Below are 24,522 nucleotides of genomic sequence, written 5' to 3' on the forward strand. Positions count from 1 at the left end.
TCTGATGTGATCCCAGCTTTGGTCATTTACCTCCAATGTATTAGTCATAAAAAGTACAGCAGAGAAACATCAATGTACCTACCCAAACTTCTCTTAAATGTTGAAATTGAGCTTGCATGCACCACTTGCACTGGCAGCTCATTCCACACTCTCGTGATCTTCTGAGTGAGATCGTTTCACTCATTTTCCCCTTAAACTGTTCACTTTCCATGACTTCTAGTTGTAGTCCCACTCAATGTCAGTGGGAGAGAAAAGCCTGCTTGCATTTGTCGTATCTATACCCCTCATAATTGTGTATACCTCTATCAAATCTCCCCTCAATATTCTATGTTCCAAGGAGTAAAGTCCTAACCTTTTCAATCTTTCCATATAACTCAGGTCCTCCTGTCCCAGCAACATCCTTTTAAATTTTCCTTGTACTCTTTCAACCTTTAATGGATGATCAAAACTGCACAAAATACTTCAAATTAGGCTTCACCAATATCTTGTACAACTTCAACATCCCAATTCCTGTACACTTCCATCTATCTGTCCCAAGTAATTCCAGCCAGCCTTGATAAGGCTGGGATCAGAGCTGTTGAGGCCATTCTATATAAAACCATATAAAACAATCTAGGGTCTCTAAAGCTTTTTGCACAGTGTTTTGTGCTTTGGAGACAATTTAAAGTGAACATTTACTCTACTAACTTGAATACTTTTGAGATATGATAAAAACGGGCATCCAAAGGGAGCTCATGTGGTCAAATGTAGTGTGTACTATCTGTGTGGAATTTGCAGAGATCATGATTGAACGTGCATCTTGGGTGCTGTGAGGCAGTGGTTCTGCTAGCTACCTGCCTTAAAGCAGTTTCTTAAAAGATGTTGAGCTGGGGTGTGGGATCTGTTTCCCATATCCACAAGGATTCCCCAGACATGCTTGATCAACGTATTTCATTGTGGGTGCCTGGTTTCAAGTAGTTTTGCTCAAAGCCGGTGTCCAAGAGCTTTTGCTCTAAGTCTTAAATCCCACCATCTTGTGTGCGAAGAAATGGGGAAATGTTTTGGGTCCCATGGGAAGTAAAGGAATAACGATTTAGCTCTATGTAGCTACATAACTATGTAGCTCTTTGAGCCTTCTGTGATTCATCTTGCTGCTTTAAACTTTATTTGACCTAAATAGGACTAAAATGCAACAAAACATTTTGGTTTGGAATGCTCACTTTCTAGGTAATGAGACATTTGACTTGTTATGGCAGGTTCCCCCACCCAAACATCATGACAGGGAATACAACTTCTATATCGAAGGACACTGTCTTGAGTTTACTTTAAGGGTTGGTCTCTGAAACATTGTGATAAATAGGGAGGGGGAAGGTTTAGAGATGAAGCACATTAAAACAACACCATCAAACTGAGAACACAGTAGACATATATTAGCACAATGATCCACCTATTTTCTTTTGGTATTTATTTATTTATTTACAAGACATTCTTGGCATAGCAGTTGTTTATTTCCTATCATTACCTCTGAGAAGGTGCAGGTGAGTCACTTTGAACAGTTGTAGACCATCTGGTGAGGGTACTCCTAGTGTCATTAGGTAGGGAATAGTAGAATGTAGACTCAGTCATGCTGAAGTAACTATGACATATTTCTGGTAAAATAATGGGTCATTTAAATAAGAATTTGCAGGTAGTGGCATTCCCATGTGCAAATTGTCTTTGTCTTGCAGGTGGTATAAGTATGTTTGGAGAAGGGAAAAGGAAAAGGAAAAGTGAAAGGAATTGCATCAGCGCCAGATTCCGGAGCAAAGATTCCCAAGTTCGAATCCAAGTTGAGCCACTCCCAAGCACGCTTTCCATCCGTGGCAGGTTGAGTGTCGAGCTAGCCACTTGGCCTCGTTTAAAAAAAAAACAAGGGTCGAGTCAGGAACATTCATATCGTGACCCGATTAATCCGAAAGGAGACCAATCATGACACCACGCACCAGACAAGATTGGCTGAATGTCTGGTGCGACAAGCTAAAAAAAAACTGGAGTTCGAAGTAGCACCTCTTCCTCGCTACCTAAATATAAGACCATATGGTACAAGTGAGATTAGGAAAATGAATGAAGCTTGTATGTAGAAAAGTTGGGGGTGGCATGTAGAAGATGTTGCTTAGAGCTACTGAGGGAGTTATGAAGGTTCTGGTGATAGCACAATCAGAAGCGAAGTTGAGGACTAAAGTTTTGGAGATATTAGTGTCACTGTGCAGAAAGGTGAGTGGAATTGTTGGTGCTTTGGCTTGAAACCCTGCTTCAATTCCTTTCCCTACACTGATGTTGCTTGACATGCTGAATTGCTGCAGCAGATCGTTACTTCAGATCCTCTTGTATCTGTAGAAGGTAAATATTTGAATTGCAACTTTTCGGGGAAGTCACTAGCATACTGACATACTCAATATTTGTGACATTCACCATGGGTTAAAGAAGATGGCAGGTTGAAGGTTATTACTAATGGATCATATTCTGTTGATAAAAATTATACTCATGATTGAGACTAACTAGTGGGACAATTCCCTAATGATTAGCAAAAACCCACAACCAAATGAATGTTTCTTGTTCTGCAACCGCTATATTTCATCTTTAATATCATTTTCATCCCTCACACTACAACAGGTTTAAAGTCTGACAATGTAAAGGTTATTTTAAATTGCCTTATTAGGATCTACAGCTACTTGCCTAGAATTTTACGAAGTTGTTGACACAGATAATACTAATTTATAAGTGATGTTAAAGATTCCAAATACAATGCTTAGAGAATCTCTAACCCTTTAAGAATATTTGGTGTTAGAGATCTTTTTCCAAAGTAGTGTTTTGATGTTGTTCAACAGCAGTGAATGATGTACCTCCATCTGGCTTGCTAAGCCATTCAGAGTCATGCAGGTTTGTAAATGTTTTTGTAGTTCATCCCTGAAATCAGTAGGTGCTCCGTACAGCAGATATTCCTGCAGTAAACCACAAATTTTGGCCAGATTTGGCTGTATCAGTTCAGTATTGCATTGCTTCATGAGTTTGTCACAAGTTGCTATGCAGTCCTTTCCGTGTGTGCAGTCTGTGTTGTGTTCACAATGACGCCCTTTATAGAAATCTTTAAGCGTCATCTCTGTTACCACCTTCCTGAGGTTAACCATTTTAAAATCATATTTCTCATTGTAGCCGATGTTACCTGGGTCGGTGTCGCAGATATAAAAACTACCGTAAGTGCCGTGAAAAATCTCCTCCACAAATTCTAGGAGTCCAATGGTGATTTCTGCTCGCCTGGGCCATGCAGGAGCAAACCATTGGTTCAGGCTCTTCTGCAACACTGAAGGTAAAACTGCCTCAAGGAAATGTGGCACCTTGATGCTGTAGAGGGAGTGGTAGGGGATCTTCTCGGTGATGTACAAATCTCCACAGAAGCCCAGCAACTGTGCTGTGTGTTCTTTCTCATGCAGAGAAACTATCAATAAAAACTCATTCAGCTGAAGCAAAGCCCAGATAGACTTTGCTTCTGCTAATGACACCTTCTTGTCCTGGTTAATATCAGCCATGCTGATTATTCTGGTAACAAGGTTTCCAAGTGATTGTTGATCTCCAAGACTAGCCTGAAATAAAGTGAAAGCATTGTGATTGACAGCATTGCAGGAATACTAAATACAGTTTCAAAGTAAAAACAAGAAAACTGAGTATGGATTGGTGTGAAATTTATAGGCTATTTGTCAGTGGGAATATGGTTTAGAGGAGGAGAAAGCTGAAAGCTAATCCAAACAGTGGCTCGATAAGGAGTTTTGGGGGAAGAGGTTCATAAGCTGTCTGTGGTGAGCTGGTGAGTTTAATGATGATGGACGAATCCTGGTGTGAATGGTGTTGTCTGGAGGTCAGATGTGAATATGTGTTAGAAGCCTTTTAGGAATATTTGAATAAATTATCTTAAAATCATGGTTCTACTATTTAAGGTTGGGCATCAAGTAAAAGAAACAAGGCACCTTTCTGCTATAAAAGGACTGGTACAGGATCATCAGTGCAGTACAAGTTTACAGAAGACCAGGAAGGGTTTCTAGGATTTTGCAAAGAGGCAAGTGAGTGTTCTTAATGCCCCCTCTTTATCCCCATTATTTGTCTGGATCTGATAGAATACCTAAAGATCCTTCTATATGTAAACAAGGTGATATTCACTTCTGAGGAGTTTGGTACGACTAGGAAGGATTCCACCCTGCATCTACTTTCATCAAGTAGATTTTGAGCTTAAATTTTGATTTGCCTGAAGCAATTCAACTCGTGACAGATCCCGAATCTGATTCAATCAATTAGAACTTCAGAATCCGAGATGTTTGATAGAAAATCCTATTAAACCAACCTTTAGGAATGTTAGCAGCATCTCCTTGAACTCCTCCATTGAGGTACCTCTAGTCGGTTTGTCGAACAGCACAACATCTCTCCGAGGCAGAGTCTCTGGGTTTAGGTCCGCTCTGAAGGCATCTTCTATCCCACACTTAATAATGACTTCCTTCCCTCTCCATATACCACTATAAACCTAGGAGAGGTTCAGACATTACAGGATGAAGATGGTATTACTGCCCTTGGCATCACAACCCACCTTCACCACATCTCATTGTACCTCTTGCATTTCTCAAGACCAGCTGTATTTTACTGAATGTATCAGTGATAAGCAATGCGGATTACTGAGATTCTCAATGGCAGTTTGTGTGATCAGAAAAGTCCTTGTATGGAGAGAGAGGGGGGAAATGAAGATTGATTCAAATTGACCTACCAATGTGACATTAATGGAGTTGACTAAACATGGTAATTAACCTAGCAATTTCAAACGGGTCCAGATACAGGGCAAAACAAGAAGTCTGAAAATCATTGGTCCAAAGTCACCAATGCCTCCAAGGTAGCAGTATCCACTCTTAATAGTACGTTGTATCTTAAAAAGTAATTTCCCAAAATGTGTATTCAAGATATGGCCTACATATATATGTCAAAAATGTTCATTAGATTCTTTTATGCTCAACTAACACATTGAACAATACAATCTCATAGAAATACTCTTTCTAATGCCAAGTACAGTTGGTAGCATTCTTGTCTCTGAGTCACACTTCATTGAAGAAAGTGAGCTCTGAATCTAACCTGCATTTGCAAGAAGAGATGCGTAATGTAATGATAAAATCTTTTTTGTTTGTCATTCTATTCTGGTGGATGCATATGGTCCCATAACACTGACTATGGATGAGTACATCCATGCTGAGCCGGTGAATTTTGAAAATGCTGGTGTCGCAAAAAAACGATAGGCGTCCACACCAGGCGTTTCTGAAAATACCTCCGTCCACATTAAAACGGGTATTTGAATGAATCTCCTCCTACTGGGCACATGCACAGGACACAGCTACAGAAAACCAGCGAAGAAGAAACGGTATACTATTTCCATTTCCTCCTCTTAGTTCAAGAAAGCAATGAAATGCCGCGCTGCCACCACCATCTGTTCCGGCACATCATGACAGAGTTTTTAAAAAGCTCCAGTTACCCTGTACACACTATACCGCCCAGCTGGCGTTTTCAGATTTACACACTCTGGAGAGCGTTTTAGAAAAGCTCCATTTTCGGGGGAGGAAAACGCCGTTTCAGTGTGGACAGAGGGTCAAAACAAAGAGAAAAAGCTTCAGTTATGGATCTATCCGGTCTAGTGTGGACGAGTCATACAAAATGTAACACAAATTATTCAGCCCACCCAATCAATGGATCTTTGCCCTTTACCCAGGACAGAGGATATCTTTGCAAATCTTTCTGGAGGAAAACACTTGAGCAAAGTAGACTTAGCTGAGGCCTACCTACAGACAGAGAAAGAAGAGTCCAAGGTGTTTCTCACCATTAACACTCTCAAAGGACTTTGTCACGCTAGGCTCATTTTTGGAGTAGCATCTGCGTCTGCACTCTGACAAAAAGCTAGGAACAGGTGCTGCAAGGCTGCCTGGACACTCAGTGTTATCTGGATGACATCATTGCTACCAGTAAAGATGATAAGGAACATCTCCAAAATCTCAAGGCTGTGGAAGATTACGGGCTCAGAGCACGTCTCAACAAGTATGAATTCTTTAAACCAAGCATCACTTACTGTGGTTGCACTATTGACGCACAAGAATTAACACACGTGTGCTGAGAAAATTCAAGCAGTGGTGGATGCTTCAAGACCAAACAATGTGTCATAGATGCAGTCCTTTTTAAGATTTGTAAATTACTGTAACAGTTTCCTGCCAAACCTAGCTACTGTGCTCCACCCCTTGAACTCATTACTACAGATCAGGAAGAAATGGCAGTGGGTGAAGCAGTGTGAGGTGTCTTTCAGAAAGGTAAAGGAAATAGTGATTTCAGACACTGTACTCCCACATTATGATTCACACTGTCCAGTGAAGCTTCCCTGTAATGCCTCACTGTATGATACAGATGCACTCATGTCCCATGTTATGAGTGATGGAAGTAAAGGCCTTTGCATCACATTCCCTTACCTCTGCAGAGAAAAATTATGCATAGATCGAGAGAGAGAGGCTTTGAGCCTCTTTGGGGTGTAAAACACTTTAACCAGTACTTGTATGGGAGACAGTTAACTCTCGCTACTGATCAACAACCATTCATGTCAATTTTCTGTCCACAGAAGGTTGTTTCACTAACAGCAGGAGCATGAATACAGAGCTGGCCTCTGGTTCTTGGAGGACACAATTACAAGATTGAATTCAAGAGGACAACTAAGCATGGAAATGCTGAAAGATTGTCCCATTTACCCTTGGAATAGAAAGTACCTGAAAAATTTTTACTCTTTTGTATTCTCCCTAATAGAAATGAAAGTATGCCTATTACAGCAGAGATGATCCAAAGAAAACCAGAATAGACCCCACACTGTCTCAGGTCTACAAGGCCACCCAAAATGGTGGGAATATGCAACAGAAACTCCCTATTTTTACCAGTGGCGGGATGAACTTGCCCTTAATGGAGGTTGCCTTGTGTGGGGGGGCTGAGAGATGTATCATCCAAGCTGAGAGCTAAGAAGTGTTAGAGGAGCTACATGCTGGTCATCTAAGTGTGGTTAAAATGAAAGGGCTGGCTTGAAGCTTTGTCTGGTGACCTGGGATAGATCAGCAGATTGAGCAGCTTGCCATGCGCTGCTCGGGATTGCCAACATACCCAGAAGATGCCAAGAGCAGCACCTCTCCATCCCTACAAATCACCTGCACTGTCCTGGCTAAGGATTCAAGTAGATTTTGCCAGACCATTTATGTGCACAAATTTCTTGATAGTAGTAGGTGGAGGTACAAAGTGGCCAGAAGTATTCCCAATAGCCTCTGCTACAGTCTTGCATACTGATGTGTTGAGAAGCCTCTTTTCAAGGACAGATGTTCCAGAACACTTAGTGAAAATTGTCCACAGCTTTGTGTAGAACAGTTTCAAGTCATTCCTGAAAATGAATGGAATCAGATATATGATATCTGCACCGTATCATCCAGCTACAAACAGCTTGGTGGAAAAGTGTGTCGAGAGTCTAAAGCATGAACAATGAGCAATGTCAGCAGGACACACTACACTGACATTCAATCAGAAGCTTGTCAATTTCCTCCTTGCCTATCGCAATGCAGCACACTCCACAACCACCAACTCACCAGCTGTGCTGTTCCTGGGTTGTTGTTTGCAATCACACTCGGATCTCCTCAGACCCAATCTCAGAAGGAGTATGAAGGGCAACAGCTGAGACAAATTCTTAAACTAGGAGGTTCGATATTTCACTCCTGGACAAGCAGTCCAGGTGAAGGAACTAGAGGTCATCAAAAAATTGGTACTTGGAAAGATTAAGGATAGAATTTGAATCCCCTTCTACATAGTAGAGATTGTGCCTGATATCATCGGGAGATGACACATCGATCAGTTGAGAACAGTGTCAATTATTAGGGAAGAAAGATGGTCAGAGCTGTCTGAACCATTTCCTGCAGTCCCAGAGTCAATTCCTACAACCATCCTAGAGGAGGCCCCACTCCAGAATCTGAGACTGTTTTCACAGCCATGAGTCTCACCTGGCACAGTGATTAAATCTTTGGGCCTGAATGGTACAATTTAAAATTTACTATGCTTTGAATGTCTGTATAGTAGTTGTATTATATACATAATGTGTGTATGGTTGAGATGCATTCTATATTGAGTTGGAGTTTATAGCTAAGCAAGGAAGAATGTTGTGTATTTAATATATTAGTAACATCTGAGTAGTACTGTAAATATATTGATTAAGCATTCTTTGTTTACATAATACATTGCGAGTTATGCGTAAAAGTACATCATCATGCTACCATGTGATTTCTGCGCACCTTGCTTAAAGTAAAAAAAAAGTTAGTTTCGCATTCCAGCTGTGTTTTTTGCTTTTAATTAATTTTGGAGTTCCAAAACAATACTCTTCTTCACTGAGGTGATTCAAATGCTCATCTAGACAAATACTGCCACTAACTCTGTTTCCAACACTCCCAGGCAGTACATTCCAGGTAGTCACCACTTACTGGGTGAAAAAGATCACCTTCACATCCCCTCTATATCTCTTCACCCTTACTCTAAACCTATGTCCTCCAGTTTTATTTACCTCTAATATGAGGAAACATTTCCTGCAGTCTGTCCTATCAATATCTCTCATAATTTTATGTAACTCAATCATGCACCACTTTAATATCCTCTGCTTCAGGAAAACAGACTTTGCCTCTCCAGTTTGTCCTCAAAATTTAAACCCATCATCCCAGGAAGTATCCTGATGAATCTTTCCAGCACTATCACATCTTTACTATGGCATGGTGACCATAATTGAATGCAGTACTACTGGACATTTAAGTCTTTTAACCAAAAATATCAAATGTAATGTTAAAATTGTACAAGGCATTGGTAAGGCCAAATTTGGAATATTGTGTACAATTCTGGTCACCGAATTATAGGAAAGATATCAATAAATTAGAGAGAGTGCAGAGATGATTTACTAGGATGTTACCTGGGTTTCAGCACTTAAGTTACAGAGGAAGGTTGAACAAGTTAGGTCTCTATTCATTGGAGGGTAGAAGGTTGAGGGGGGATTTGATCGAGGTATTTAAAATTTTGAGAGGGATAGATAGAGTTGACGTGAATAGGCAGTTTCCATTGAGAGTAGGGGAGATTCAAACGAGAGGACATGATTTGAGAGTTGGGGGGCAAAAGTTTAAGGGAAACACGAGGGGGTATTTCTTTACTCAGAGTGATAGCTGTGTGGAATGAGCTTCCTGTAGAAGTAGTAGAGGCCACTTCAGTTGTGTCATTTAAGGTAAAATTGGATAGGTATACGGACAGGAAAGGAGTGGAGGGTTATGGGCTGAGTGCGGGTAGGTGGGACTAGGTGAGATTAAGAGTTCGGCATGGACTAGGCGGGCCGAGATGGCCTGTTTCTGTGCTGTGATTGTTATATGGTTATATCCCTTTAAACACACGATTCATTATCTTAGCTGTTTATTGGATCTTTCATTGCACAACCTGGCTGCTTTGTTTGTTAATAAATCCACATTGTTTCTACATCAAAATAATTCATTGATTGTGAAGTCTTTTGATGGGTATTGAAGATGGAAAGTGGTGTGTTGGTGCAAATCCTTACATATTAATCTTTCACCTAGTCTCAACTACTACTCCTGGAGGACCACAACCTTGTTGTAGTTTGGAGGCTTGCATGTCTCAAGGACACAGAGAGCTATGTTGGCTGGAGTCTGAGCTTTATGCTTTAGGATAGAGGACAGACAAAGAGAGGTCCGCTGGCCCTCCATGTTTGGGGGTTCAACTCAGGGCTAAGACCTCTCCTTGACCAGTAAAACAAAATTGTTATGGAAACACCAATGAGGAATTCTTCATCTGAGCGTGACAGCATTCCTGAGTCTCCACCCAGGACTTGCATGGCTAACAATAGTGAAAACTGAGAGGAAACTACTGACATGATGAAGGAAGCCCCGAACAACACCAGAGATGGAGGACCTTCATTGCTGCCCTAAACGCCAGTGGCATAACGGGCAGTAAGTGAGTGAGTAGTATCAACTACTGCATACTGCCTTGGAAGGCTTAGAAAGTTAATTACTACTTAATTGGGTTCATTCAATTCCATTCACCCACATTAGTTGTCATTCTAGTGACGCCACAATTAGTGTTCAAACTTCCTCAGAGTATGATGTCACTGTTGGTGACCTGGAGCCATATTCTTTAAGTTAATACTTCTGAGAAATGATTTGACTGTTAAAACATATTAAAATAAGTTATATTTATGTGCTTTCTCAAACGGTCTTTATACACTCCCCTACACCTCTCAAGATTGCCATGTTCACAAATGATAACGTCTGGATTCATTTAACTTCTGTTAGGCTTGGTCTAATATCGTGAGAAACACAGGATCACAAATGAACACAAAAACCATATTCCAGATTCACCTCCAATAATACTTATTGTAATTTGATACTAGCTTAGCTTGGAGTTTTATTTGATTGTTTCTAAGAAATTCATGTTACCTTTGAAGGAGGAAAAGAGGTGGATTAAACCTGGAACTGGACTGAGATGAGAATGTATGACAGCTCCTCAATGAGTGATATACAAACTATCTCCTGTGTCTTTCTTATGATTACTAACTCTAGCTACAGATTATGATTACTAACTCTAGTACAGATTAGCAATAAAGACAATTGTTGTCAATTCATTTCATAGGAACACCCTCCAAAATCTCATTTGGGAAAATGCAATAAATTGCTGTGCAAGTTGACTCTGTGGTTAAGAAAGCATACGGTGCATTGGTGTTCATCAATTGTGGAATTGAGTTTAGGAGCCGAGAGGTAATAATGTAGCTACACAGGACCCTGGTCAGACCCCACTTACTGTGAGTACTGTGCTCAGTTCTGGTCATCTCATTATAGGAAGGATATGGAAACCATACAAGAGGTGCAGAGGAGATTTACAAAGATGTTGCCTGGATTGGGGAGCATGCCTTATGAGAATAGGCTGAGAGAACTTGGCCGGCCTTTTTTCCTTGGAGTGTCGGAGGATGAGAGGTGACCTGATAGAGGTGTATAAGATGATGAGAGGCATTGATCATGTGGATAGTCAGAGGCTTTTTCCCAGGGCAGAAATGGCTAGCATGAGAGGGCATAGTTTTAAGGTGCTTGGAAGCAGGTGCAGAGGAGATATCGGGGTAAGTTTTTTTACGCAGAGTGGAGGGGGCGTGGAATGGGCTGCGATGGTGGTGAAGGAGGATACGACAGGGTCTTTTAAGAGTCTCCTGGACAAGTACATGGAGCTCAGAAAAATAGAGGGCTATGGGTAACCCTAGATAATTTCCAAGGTAAGGACATGTTTGACACAGCTTTGTAGGCCGAAGGGCCTGTATTATGCTTTAGGTTTTCTATGTTTCTAACCTCCCTTTTACATGTAGAATTCCCTTTGCACTCTTGATACCAGTAAGTCATGTGCTCATCGACCTCTGATGAAGCAAATACATCTTAAAATGCTTGTTTTTTTAAAACTCAGCTTGGGTCCAACGTCCTGAATTTCAGGTACCCATTTTTACTCCATAGCAGTTTGGGGACAGGGCAGCCTTAGATCTTGTTCTGAGTTGTAGAAAACCCAAGTCCAGATCCATGGAAGGGAATTGTTTAAATTTGCCTTTCATATTATACAGGAACTGGGCCATGTTGGCTTGGCTATTTAATGTTCCTGTGTGTAAACATGCCTCCCAGTGCCTATTGAGCCCAGATGTCAACCATAATGTGCGAACATTTGTATAAACACTGATACTAGCTTCATCAATAAATCAAATACCTGATTCACAGGGTTTGATGATAGGCACTGTTGAAACAGCAACTTGTTTTCTTCACACAAGTCCTTGCATGCAGATCCAGAAATAATTCCTTTCTTATAACGATCACACTGAGAGAGAATCATATTGTAGGTCAAAGTGCTTTTAATAATTATTACCAACAACAAGGAGATACCAATTTTGAGATATATGAAACATCCCATTCATAGCTCAGTGAACAATGGACTCAAAAGGGCTCAAAACTGGGCCAGTTTCTCTTCTGATATTGTTAACAATTCCATCTTGCCTCTTTATCATTCATTGTCCTAGATATTCAGGGATCTTGCTTTTGAGTTTGGAGATCCGAGATAGAAGTTCAGATCTAGAAGAAATTGCATGAAATTATTGTATAGGCACCCGTTAGTCTCGAAAGACCATGGATTTGCACCTTGGAAAGTTTCCAGGGTGCAGGCCTGGGCAGGGTTGTATGGGAGACCGGCAGTTGCCCATGCTGGAGACATGCTGCAAGTCTCCTCTCTCCACGCCACCGATGTTGTTCAAGGGAAAGGCAAGGGCCGATACAGCTTGGCACCGGTGTCGTTGCAGAGCAATGTGTGGTTGAGTGCCTTGCTCAAGGACACAACACGCTGCCTTAGATGAGGCTCGAACTAGTGACCTTCAGATCACTAGACCGACGCCTTAACCACTTGGCCACGTGCTAACACTGCATGAAATTAGAGGATTCAATAAATATCATTTTTCTCATTACAGAACATAGAATTGCACAGCACAGGACTAGGCCCTCAGCCACCATATTGTGCTGAATCAATGAAGCTAATGATCCCTAATTAAACTAATCTCATCTCTGACACATGGTCCATTCTGTGCATGTTCAAGTAGCTATCTAAGATCCTCTTAATGTCTCTTATTACTCCTGCTTTAACTACTATCCTTTGCAGTGCATTCCAGGTATACTATTCTGTGGGGGGGGGGGGGGACTTTGATCCCCAATCTCCTTTGAACTCCCACCCTCACCTCAAATGCATGCCCTCCGGTAACGTACATGTGATTTTGTGCAGTTACACATATCATACGATCCTGATGCAGGCTATGGCATTGACATATCACACTTTACAAGATGATACTGGATAACATTGATCTGCAAATCTGACCACTTTTAAATCAGTTTGCTTATTCTGCTTCTGACGTTTTACTTTCTTATTGATTTTTCTATAAATTAAGTACTATTTTTAATAACTCAGCATCAATTATTGAGCTAATTCTTCAGTCATACGACATGCATTGATTGAAAACGGCTAATTTGTCCAAAGCTGAAAAACTTACAATGATCATTTGGCAGATATGACCTCGGCACAATTCTGAATAGGAGGAGTAGTGCATATAAAGCACCCAGCTGCCAAGCAAGATTCCTAACCACATCAAGAACAGGTACTTCACTTTGACACCAGGGAGGCGCTTCTATAAAGAAAAAAAAATTGTGTAAGTCCCAAATAGCATCTATTACAGCTCATCACACAGCTTCACTGCTACAGGTTGTATTAATTACCAAAGGAGGATAATGAATATGTGGGATCACCAGCCAGTGACTTGATGGAAAATGACAACATTGTCAGTTTTAAGATTGCACTTGGAAAACACGAAGATCTTTTGGCTGCTGTAAGTTTCCAAGGAAGGTGGACAATTGGGAACGTGTATAACCCAGTTAATGGAAATGTCCCTTCTATCTGTGTTAAGGAGAATCCGTGGTGGCAGTTACATTCATCTGGTGATTGGATTTGTTGCATGCAGCTAATGGAAGTGAAGGGGATGTTGCATGTGGCCACTGGGGTGTGTTCATTTGCTGTGGCTGAAGTGGTTTACATGCATCCGTTGAGGAGAATACAAGCTGAATCCATGGAGGGAGTTGTCTTCATCCAGCAGAGGAGCACTCAGATAATCGGATCAGAAAGAAAACACTTTTCACTAAATAAAGCAGATTGGGAGAGGAGGTAAAAGCCAGTCTGATCTGACAAGATAGAAGGGAATAGTAGATTGTAAAATGCAGAAGTGGGGACTGGAATCAATGGTGAGAGAAGAAAATACAGACTGGAGTCACTGATGTGGCCCTGAATCTTGTATTGAACTGGGGTTTGCCCATGCACTCTGTGTCAGACTGTAATTGAACAGGTAAAATCTGAAAGTTAATTAAATTTGATGATACATTTTGGTTTAGAGAGGGAAAAAGATATTCAATTCCATGTCCCACCAAAGCAATCACCTGAACTTCACAGGAATCTTTGAGTGTGCAGACCTCCCTCACCTCAGAACTAAATCTGGATTCATCTTGTACTGGTTGTGACTTCAAACTGCTTCAGAAAATTGAACAAGTGGTCCAGCCTGTGACTTTGGGACATAAAAAGTCCAATGATACTAATTCCAGAACAGGCGAACTCATAAAATCGCACAAGGGAAGGAATTTGGTACTGTAAAGAGCCATCCCATTCCCTGGATCATTCAAAGCCCTGCAAGTGGTTCTTTTTGACAACATACCTTTTTGAAATTACTAATAAATTAATATCCAAAATCCTTTCAGATAGAACATTCCACTTCTCCCAATATTCTTGACAAGGCATAGCTTTAAACAAATATCATTAAGTATCCACTGCCGTCGATAGGTTTGACTTTGTTGAAAGAGGCTTCTGTATTTGACTTCATTAACATATTTCCCTCAGTGCTGAGTGTGAATCATGTTTGAGTTTGAAACTTATTGCATAGAATTATCTGATTTAGAATCACAGAATGAAAAGTCCTTCCTTTTCACTTGATTTTTTTTCACTTTTTAAGTATTTCTTATGTTACATAGATTTTTTAATTTATTGCACTGTTCTGCTGCTGTAAAACAGCAAATTTTACAACATACCGTATATCAGTATAACAACCCTGATTCTGATGTAATCCATTGAATTTTCTTTCAACTATATATCTAGTTCTCTTTTGTACCTTACTATTGAATCTGCATTTCAAACAAATCGCAGCTCACTGTGTGGCAGCGTTTTCTCATATGACTTCTGCTTCTGTCACCAACGATTCTGTTATGTTATTGCGATTTTGTCTTTATAAACAGCACAATGTCTGACACTTTTCCTGCAATGCCACAGGTGCCCACGTGCTTCACGGTGAGCTAAGTACTTTTGAAGCTCTAGTTACTGTGGAAGTGTTGGAAAATGCACAAGCCAGTTTGCACACAATGGATCCAACAAAAGAATTAGGTAATTGCCAACATCAGTTTTAGATGTTGCTTAAGAGGAGAAAACACACGATTGGACATTCAGGTAAGCTTTTAGCTCTTCATTGAGTAGTACTGTAGCAAATAGTTTAACATTTATAATATGGGTACCTTTAACATTCACTTACTATGGCACATCCTTTAGTGAAGTGTTCCCTGTTACAGCACAACACTCCTTTAGTTCTAATGTTTCAACAGTGTGTCATCCCTCATTCCTTTCTGTCTGGTGGTGTAGCACTTTACAGCACTGCAGAGGGCTAACCTAAATTAAGGGTTTATTATTCTAAAGGTTGCCTATCAAGGGCCTCTTCAAACATGACAGCAGTATTTAATGGACAAAATAATTCTGTTTTGGATAAGCAAATGCATTATTAGCTGTGCACTGCAATTCCACACCCCAGGGGCATGATAATATCAAAGCCTTTGAAACGAAGGAATCATCACTGCCCAGCATGGAGGCAGATGAGGTCACACCACTAACAAATATTTGAACCCTCATCCTTCTTGCTCAGATGAGAGCTTTTGATTATAAGGATTAGTACAGACTACAATGGAAATAAACTAGAGGAAACCGGTTGGGTGACGTAGGACATAAACATAGACCAGCGCAGAAAGGGAACATGTCCTTTGACCTGCAATGTTGCGCTGAACTGATTACATTAGTGACCAAATGCTCAACTACACTAATCCCTTCTGCCTACATAATGCCCATTTCCTGCCCATTCATATGCCTATCTAAGAGCCTCTTAAATGGCCCTACCATAATTGTCTCAAGTACTGTACCACCCAGTGCATTTTATGCACTTGACAGTCTCTTAAAATACTTGATCCACACATCTCCTTTGAACCTACCCCCACCCACTTTAAATGTATGTCCTCAGGTATTAGATATTTCAACCCTTCATAATCTTATAAACCTCTATCAGATCTCCCCTTAGCCTCTGATGCTCTACAGAAAACAACTCAAGTTTGTCCAACCTCTCCTTATAACCCATACCCTCTGATCTAGGCACCCTCATCTTAATGAGGATAATCTTGTGCACCCTCTCCAAAGCCTCGAATCTTTTCCACAATGGGGTGACCAGAACTGAATGAAATTCTTCAGATGCGGCTTAACTGGACTTTTATAAAACAGTAACATAACGTCCCATCTCATGAATGCAATTACTCAACTAATGCAGGCAAGCAAACCACATGCCTTCTTTAACACCCTATCAACCTGTGTAGTCATCTTCAGGGAGCTATTAACTTGGGCAGCAAGATCACTCCGCTCATCAACATTGTTAGGAGTCTTGCTCTTAACAATGTACTGTCTCTTTACATTTAATCTCCCAAAGTACACTTCACATTTGACCAGGTTAAACTCCAGTTGCAACCCCTTACCAGCCTACTACACTATCCACACCAGATATTTTGTATCTTCTATAAACTTACTCACACATCTTCATTTTTATCCACGTAATTTTTATAGATCATAAGAAGTCCCAGTACAGATCCCAGAGGAACACTACTAATCATGGACTCCAACCAGAATAAGTCCCATCAACCAATACACCCTGTCTTCTGAATTCAAATGGCTAATTCACCATGGATCTTAGTCTCCTGGATGAGCTTCCTATGAGGGACCTTGAACAACATTTTACTAAAATCTATGTAGACAACCTCCACAGCTCTATCTTCATCAATCACCTTTTTCACCTTCTCAAAAATCCAATCAATTTACACCACACAAATCTGTGTTGACTGTCCTTAATTAAGCCGTGATTTTCCAGTTACTCACAAATCCTATACCTAAGAATCTTCTCCAGGAACTTCCCTACCACATGAGACTTGCAAATCTATAGTTTCCAGGATTATTCCTGTTTTCCTTCTTGAATAATGTGGCTAGAGAAGATATTGGTCAAGACCCCACCAATCTCATCTCTTAACTCTCTCAATAAGGGTCTTGGAACTTATCCACCTAGATGTTCTTTAAGAGACCCCACACTATCTCCTTTATCTCAAAATATCCTAGTACATTAGCAAGATCCACATTGACCTCTCTGTCCTCCACATCTTTCTTGGTAAACACTGATAAATATTTGGTAAATACAGGTTAAGTTCTCATTTAGACTTCACACACATTGTCTGCCTCCAAGCACATGTTCCCTTTATTACAGTTGAATAATCCTACCCAAAGGGACAAACAATGGGTGCAGACTAGAGTTACTGAGACTAGTGACACACTGTATATCACATAAGCTCTAACACTTAGATTCACTGGTCCAACTTTCACAGAAATCTGTGAGAAAGTGAGGATGTATTTCGCTAAAGTTCCCAGTATTCCATCTAAAGTATATACTTGATATTACAATTGAGTTAATGAGGAAGAGGAACCAGGAAATAAAGTATAGTTTGATAAGAGATGTTTAAAGGGATACAAACCAAACATGGACACTAGTTTGCTGGGCAGCATGGTCAGGATGGATGAGTTGGACCAAAAGGCCTGGTTCCATTTTATGATTTCAATCAAGATGGCAAGTTAGGGAAGTGGTGTGAGCTCTGGGAAAGAGGGTGGCTTGGGACAGTTTCAGACCCTGCCCCATCTCAGTGAAGTGGACTTTATACACTTGCTACCTTGTTTACTAATCTGCTCAGGATCTCAGCCCTCCCAGCTTGTGGCACCTCCAGACATCTCCGACCATCACCAAACTATCTCTTCATCGCCGGCGCGAATGGCCTCAGCTATTTGACACAAAAGCTTCGGAAATCCCTTTTTTAAAACCCTCTTCCTTTTGTGACTAGTTTTAAAGCCGACCTCTTTTTGCACAGCTTGTGGTCACCTGCCCTGACATCTCTTTATTTGGCTGCGTGACAATTTTCGCTGGATGAGGCTCTACTATGTTAAATGAGGTTGCATTACCGCGAACTGTAGTTGCTGGGTTGCTTGGGGTCTCCCGGACGGTAACGCTATCGATGCTCGACTTGGGGCTGGGGGGTGTCGGCGATTTCCCGGTACCCCTTCCCTTGCCCTCCCTCCCTCCCCCCACATTAAAAGCCCGGACTCCTGAGTACCTGCAGAGCCCTAGAGAACGGGCAGAAGACGACCAGATGGACCAACCTCCGGGCGCGTCTCATCCTCGGACCGGCCTCGCTGCCCGAACAACCCGGCACGGCACGACCCCCACTCTCCGTCTTCCTAGTAACGGGAGCTGGGCGAAGGAACCGACGCCCCTCGCTGCAGCCCGGGACCTAGGCAGGCATTAACGCCTACCCTCGGGCAACTATCGCAGCGCCGAGCCCCATCAGCGGAGAGCAGGAGCCGCGGCTTCGCTCTGCTCGGCGCCGCTTGTGCGGCCACTCCGGGTTCGGTGAAGTCCTCGGCTGCAGCGAGCAGGTTCGGGTGGGCATGCGCCGGGCATCGAAACGGGGGAGGAGGAGAAGGGGTGGGAGCGCGTCCTACGCCTGCCAATCCGCAGGAGGACGGGGAGGAGGTGCGAATCCCGCCAGGGACCCGATCCACGAGAACGGCAGCAGCGGGGTGCCAACCATCGGGGATGGAGTCGGGTCGGATGGAGCAGAACCCGAAGGAATCCACACGAAGGAAATGTAAGCACATCCGAAGCAAGTTCGCCGTGGAAAACAGCAGCAAAGGAATCTCTAAAGAAGAATTCCACGGGCAGAAATTCTCCTCAACAGGAACCCATTTTTAGAAACGGCAATCCCATCCATTTCAATCCATTTAAACGCAATCCCAGCAACAAGAGTCTCATTGGACTAAAATCAATCAACAGTAATTATATTAGCATGAAATTCCATCATCGGAAATATTCCCAGCAGGAATCCCATCAACAGGACTCCAATCAACAGGAATAATTCCAGTAGGAATCCCATCCAGTCTTGTCAATGGCAATTACGGTAACGGGAATCTCATCAGCAAGAAACTCCACAACAGGAATCTATCAGTAAGATTCCCATCAGCATGAATCTCCCTAACAGGAATCCCATCAACAGAAATGTCCTTAATAAGGAATCCCATCATCAGGAACCTTGAGCTGAAGGGCCTGTTTCTGAGCTGTACTGTTCTATGTTCTAGGTTAATATCACCATTAGTAATCAGATCGATAGGAATCTCCAAAAAGGTATCTCATCATTAGCAATCTTCCTAACACAAATTTCTACAACATAAATCTCGAGCATAATTTCATGAATAAGAATGTTATCAATGGAAATCTCATAGACAAGGATCCCTCAACAGGAATCCAATCAACATAGATCTTAATAACAGGAATCTTATTGGGCAAGAATCCCATCAATAGGAATCTCCTCAGAAGGAACGTCACTGACAAGAATGCCATCAACAGAAATCTCTCCAGCAGGAATCCATTGGGGATTCTGTCAACAGGATTACATCAATAAAAATGCAAGCATTGGAACCACACCAGTTGTCACACTGACAAATCTTACACTGTTCCTTTGGTAGGTTAACGGCAGTGACATGAATAGACAATCAGCAATGTCCACTGAAGTAGCAACAATTAAACTGGAATAGGAACTGCACCATCATCATATGAATGGAAGTGTTACCAAACAATGAGAATGAAAAAGGCAGCAATGAAATCAGAAATTACAAGAGCAACATTTGCTTTAATCCTGTCACATGTTGTAGGGATTCCTAGTGGCATGATTCTTTTAAGCCATAGAGAGTAATATAGCCCTCTACACATTGAGTTTGAGCCAATGGTCAAACATGCCCTTGCATTAATTATATATCAATCTCACTTATCCTCAGCAGATTCTACCACTTACCAAACACTGAAGGCATTTGTCAAAACTACCAAAATGTGCCTCTTTGGACTTTGAGAAGAAACCAGTGCACCCAAAGGAAACTCACACAGACACAAAGAGAACATACAAAGTCCCCACAACACTCAAGGTCAGTGTGGATCAACACTACTAGAGTGGTGAGGAGGTAGGCAAGGAGCCATAGCATTTTAAGCCTTGCTGCCATTCCTCATGGAGGAAATGATGTGCCTGCTGTGGGTGTGTGCGCTTCCTACTGGTGTCTTTGATCTTATAATTCCTAATATCATAATGGAATGGATGTTGGTACTGTTCGTGAGATTCCTACTTACTCAATTGATAACGTGTACTGACAGTGTAGAATGTTTCAAGTATTAGTTGTATACCAGAGGAATGTAAAGTAAAAAGACTTTTATTAAAGGAGAAAAGTTAAGAGTTTCAAGCTAGTGAGATGTAAAAATAACAGACAATGAGAGCATTTGCCGATATGTAAAGGAGGATGGATAACATAAACGTTGGCTCATTGTGGTTTGAGTCTGGGGAATGAACAGCGCAAAGTAAGGAAATCAGAGAGTGACCAGTTTTGTATTTTGTTTGAAGATACAGCGCCCCAACAATAGTGGGAAATCAGGGGGCAAAATGGAGGGAGTAATTTTAAGCAGTAATTATTATTGTGGAAAATATACTAGAGAAATTATTGAACTAATGACCCTTGGTCTCTATCACTAATGACCTCTTCAAGGTGTCCTCACACCTTGAAGAGTGTCAGTGGTGTTATAAGTGTTCAGTATTCCCTAAAAGCTGGAAAAGTTCAGCCACATTGGAAAGCTGTAAATGTAGCACACTTTTTGAAAGGAGAGAACCAGAGAACAGGTACCCTTGAGCTAGTTAATTTTAAATCTATCATTGGGAAAATGCTGGAGTCTAGTCCTAAGGGGTAATTCTAGCACAGTAAAGCAGAATAAACATAGACTGATCATGAAAGACAAATAATTTTTGATGATTATCTGAGTTTTTGAGGATGTAATAAGGATGGAAATCCATACAGGTAAAATATTTGAATTTCTGTAAAATATTCAGTAAAAGATTACTTATTGAATGAGTTAGTTAAAGCCATTGAAGGTAATAGGAAATAAAGCCAGGATAGGTGTTTGGTCTGTTGTTGTTTATCATCTATATTAATGACTTAGATGATAATATAGTAGAGTGGATAGGCAAATTTGCAGATGACTCCAAGATTAGGGGCATGTTGAACAGCAAGAAAGACTATCAAAGCTTATAATGGGATCTGGACTAGCAGATAAAATGGACTGAAGCATGGTGGAATTTAATGTAGACAAGTGTGAGGTGCTGCACTTTGGGAGGACAAACCAAGGTAAGATTTACATAGTTCAAATGTAACATTTAACAGAAGTGTGCAGGTAAATTGGACTAGGTAGAAGATGGTATTAGAATGGACTAGATGGGCTGAATGGACTATTTCTCTGTGGTAGAATTTTATAACTATATAAAGGATATTTATGTTGAGCATTCTCTAACATGTTTTCAACTGCTGTAATCTATACTAATAATTTAGATGAAGACATCAAGTGCATTGTAGCCAAATTTGGTAATGGTACAAAGACAGAGGAAGAAGCAAACTGTGTGGATGATGCAAAAAACTTGTAAAAGGGATGTGGATGCAATGAGTGGGAAAAACATTGAGTATCATGAAGGGAAATTAATCACTTTGATGGGAAGAATAGAAAACAATAATATTGTTTAAATGGAAGGTCCCTGCACAATGCTACTGTTACGTACCCCGTAACTGGGTGTCTTACCAGCAAAGATAGAAGTGTCTGTTGGAGTCTGGTACTATTTTCAAAACAGTGTTTATTAGTAAAATATACAAATCAATATCAACAATGCAAATATATAGATAATCCATGTTAGCAATACTAAACCTAAAAGTGTGGGTATAATAATAATCAATAATAAACAAGCTCTGATGTCTAGGGGATAATGAATTGTCATATGTGAATACAAAGTTCAGTTCATGTAGACTGAGGTAGTTGTTGGTCAATGTGTGTGTGAGAGAGAGAGAGAGAGAGAGAGAGAGAGAGAGAGAGAGAGAGAGAGAGAGAGAGAGAGACCCCTCTGACCTTTAGCTAGACCGTTCTTCTATGGTGGACTCATTAACCAGGCAAGGGTGGACACACACACAAGCCCCCACCGGCCTTGCTATAAACACTGTGAGTTAAAATTGACCGATCCTTTGTTCGGTCTCTGATGTCCCACACTTTCTCGTGGGTTTCTGCTGCTCACTAGCGTTTCTCCTGGTGTGTCTGAGGGGTGTTCCCCAGACCTCACTTTTATCCCTACTCACGGGGTCTCAGGTGTCAGTTTTGAATGGCTTAGCCCATCAAACCAGCCCACTCTGGCTGTCCACTGAGGAATTTTAATGAACAGAATAGTACCAAGTAAACAGCCCTCTCCGGAGCCGTGAGTCTTACAGGAGTCATAATATGTTCTCTCTCCCCCGGTGTTATCTCGCCCTTGTCTGAAGCAAATGTTCCAGACCCAGTACGTTTTGTTCCATCTCTTTCTCTCTCATTAACAGCCTGGCAACAGTAACAGTTTGTAATTCTCCCAAAGGAGGGGGACATGAGCAACCTTGCACCCTTCTGCCCATCAGAGCTGTTCATCCTTCGTAACACTACCGTATCGAGGAAACTGGGTGTTCATGTACAAGAATCACAGAGAGTTAGCATGCAGGTATGACAAGACTTCAGAAAGGGTATTAGGGGTTGGCCTTGATTCAAAGGGAATGGAGTACAAAAGCAGGAGTCTTCAATAAATGCACAGGTGTGCTGCGGTTATTGGTAAAACCACATTTAACAGATCTCGCCTTGAGTTTTGGGAGAGATAAAGTTGCATAGGTAGCAGTTCAGAACAGATTACCAAGTTGATCTCTTAGATGAAAGTGTGTCCTATGAAGAATGCTAGAGCAGTTTGGACAACATACATTGAAATTTGGAAGAACAAGAGGCGATCTTAATGAAGATTTTGAAGGGGTAAAAGGAGAGAATGTATCCCCATATGGGGGTATTTAAAAATTTAAGATTTAATTTCAGAACAAGCAATTGCCAGTTTAAGAAAGGTGATGTCATGGTGCTTTGGAAATCTCTGCACCCCCTCCAAAAGCTGGGTCAGTGCTGATATGTGGAAAGTTTTGAAATAAAACCAAGATTAGACGAGTCATAGTTTTTCTTAATGACTGAGCATTTGTCTTCCCTTGCTCAAATCTCCTCTGTTCATATGAGGTGGGATTGATATTGGTGAAATTGATGTTAGTCTCATTGCTTCAGTTTCTTTTGGTGTGATCATTACTAGTATTGAGGCCAGGATTCTAGTAGTTTTAGCCATGGATGCAATTGATGTGATTCCCGTTGGCTATTCTTGCAATGCCATTTCCTTTGCTTTGATTTTTTTTGTTTGAAATAATATGATTGGTGCTGACACGAATCTTGTTGGTGCATCAGTAAGATGTTTCCTTTTGGTATAAGTGTAGTGCTGTTGGTGTCCATGCTATTGATCTGATTTCCATTGATTTAACTGATAAGAATTAATTCCTATTGCACAGGTTCACATTGATTAAATTCCCAGAGTATATTTGTAATTGTGAACAGCAATGACATAATTCCTGTTAATATAAATATTATTAACACAAGTCTGGTTGGTTAAATAGTTATTATTGTGATCACAGTAGGTGTTATTAATATGAGTTTGTGTCATAAGGTCTGTCTTTGAGCTCTTTATCTTTGTGAGAACGTTTATGGCCTGATTCCAGTCAGGCTCACAGGACTGGCACCGGCATTGACCATATCAAAGAAAACAGCACCAACAGGAATCACATCAATAGAAATGTCACCAAAATGTCAGAAAATATAATACCCTTAATGGAATCATTCCAACATAAAGTCAAATCAATGACAATTACTTCAGCAGGCTGTAAACCAACAGCTATTTCACCAGCAGACATCTTACTAATATAAATCACGTCATTCAGACCAACTGGAATTACAGCAACAGAAAGCGTGCCGACTGCAATCAAACCAATTTGAGATACAGAAACTACTGCCATTGATACTAAAAGGAATCACATGGACAGGTATAATATCTCTGGAAACAAGTGAGGATTGAATTCCACCAGCAAACACACTTATAGTGATCGGGTCTACAACAATGTACCAATACTCATCAAATAATATCTACAGCACTGACATCACACTGGTCCCAATTACCCTAACTCTAATCTGAGTAACATAACATCACCAATTTGGTCAGTCTCATGCTCCCTATCACTCCAACAGAATCACAACAATGGCCAAATGTTTCCTGGGTTGAAACATTTCAACAGAAGGTCACCTGAGATGTAAACTTTCAGCATCTTTGAATGCACAGCACATCCAGCCTTGAAGTAGATAGGTCACAGCAGCAGAAGACCTTGAAGATACACTCAATGGGCACTTGTAGATGTACAGCAACTTGAGCTCTTGAGTTAATTAAGTTCGAAGACCATTGTTGGTTCTCTCTCAGGCTATTTGGTTGAAAGTTATTGTAGCATGAAGTGCTCTATCACCCAAAGGCACTTAACAGAGAGTTCAACATC

General features: G+C 41.1%; 1 protein-coding gene across 1 annotated transcript; it reads right to left on the reverse strand.

Annotated features, from left to right (window-relative positions):
* Positions 1 to 1,355: 1,355 nt before the first annotated feature.
* On the reverse strand, positions 1,356 to 18,599 carry dipk1b (divergent protein kinase domain 1B). The gene is made up of 5 exons (XM_059994282.1): positions 18,144 to 18,599; positions 13,148 to 13,282; positions 11,827 to 11,934; positions 4,352 to 4,528; positions 1,356 to 3,599 (listed from the first exon to the last, which is right to left on the reverse strand). The coding sequence occupies exons 1-5, from the start codon at positions 18,204 to 18,206 to the stop codon at positions 2,787 to 2,789; spliced, it is 1,296 nt and encodes a 431-aa protein (XP_059850265.1). The 5' UTR covers positions 18,207 to 18,599; the 3' UTR covers positions 1,356 to 2,786.
* Between the last annotated feature and the right edge of the window lie 5,923 nt (positions 18,600 to 24,522).

This window comes from Hypanus sabinus, chromosome 18, assembly GCF_030144855.1.
Source record: "Hypanus sabinus isolate sHypSab1 chromosome 18, sHypSab1.hap1, whole genome shotgun sequence".
In the NCBI taxonomy this organism is placed as follows: Eukaryota; Metazoa; Chordata; class Chondrichthyes; order Myliobatiformes; family Dasyatidae; genus Hypanus; species Hypanus sabinus.

What these genes read in the sequence shown, in the direction of transcription:
- dipk1b (XM_059994282.1), bottom strand. Translation starts at nt 18,206, where the DNA reads ATGAGACGCGCCCGGAGGTTGGTCCATCTGGTCGTCTTCTGCCCGTTC. An exon ending in CATCAAACCCTGTGAATCAG is followed by an intron (nt 4,529 to 11,826) that starts GTATTTGATTTA and finishes AACCTCTCCTAG; the next exon opens with GTTTATAGTGGTATATGGAG. An exon ending in TGCTGCTAACATTCCTAAAG is followed by an intron (nt 3,600 to 4,351) that starts GTTGGTTTAATA and finishes ACTTTATTTCAG; the next exon opens with GCTAGTCTTGGAGATCAACA.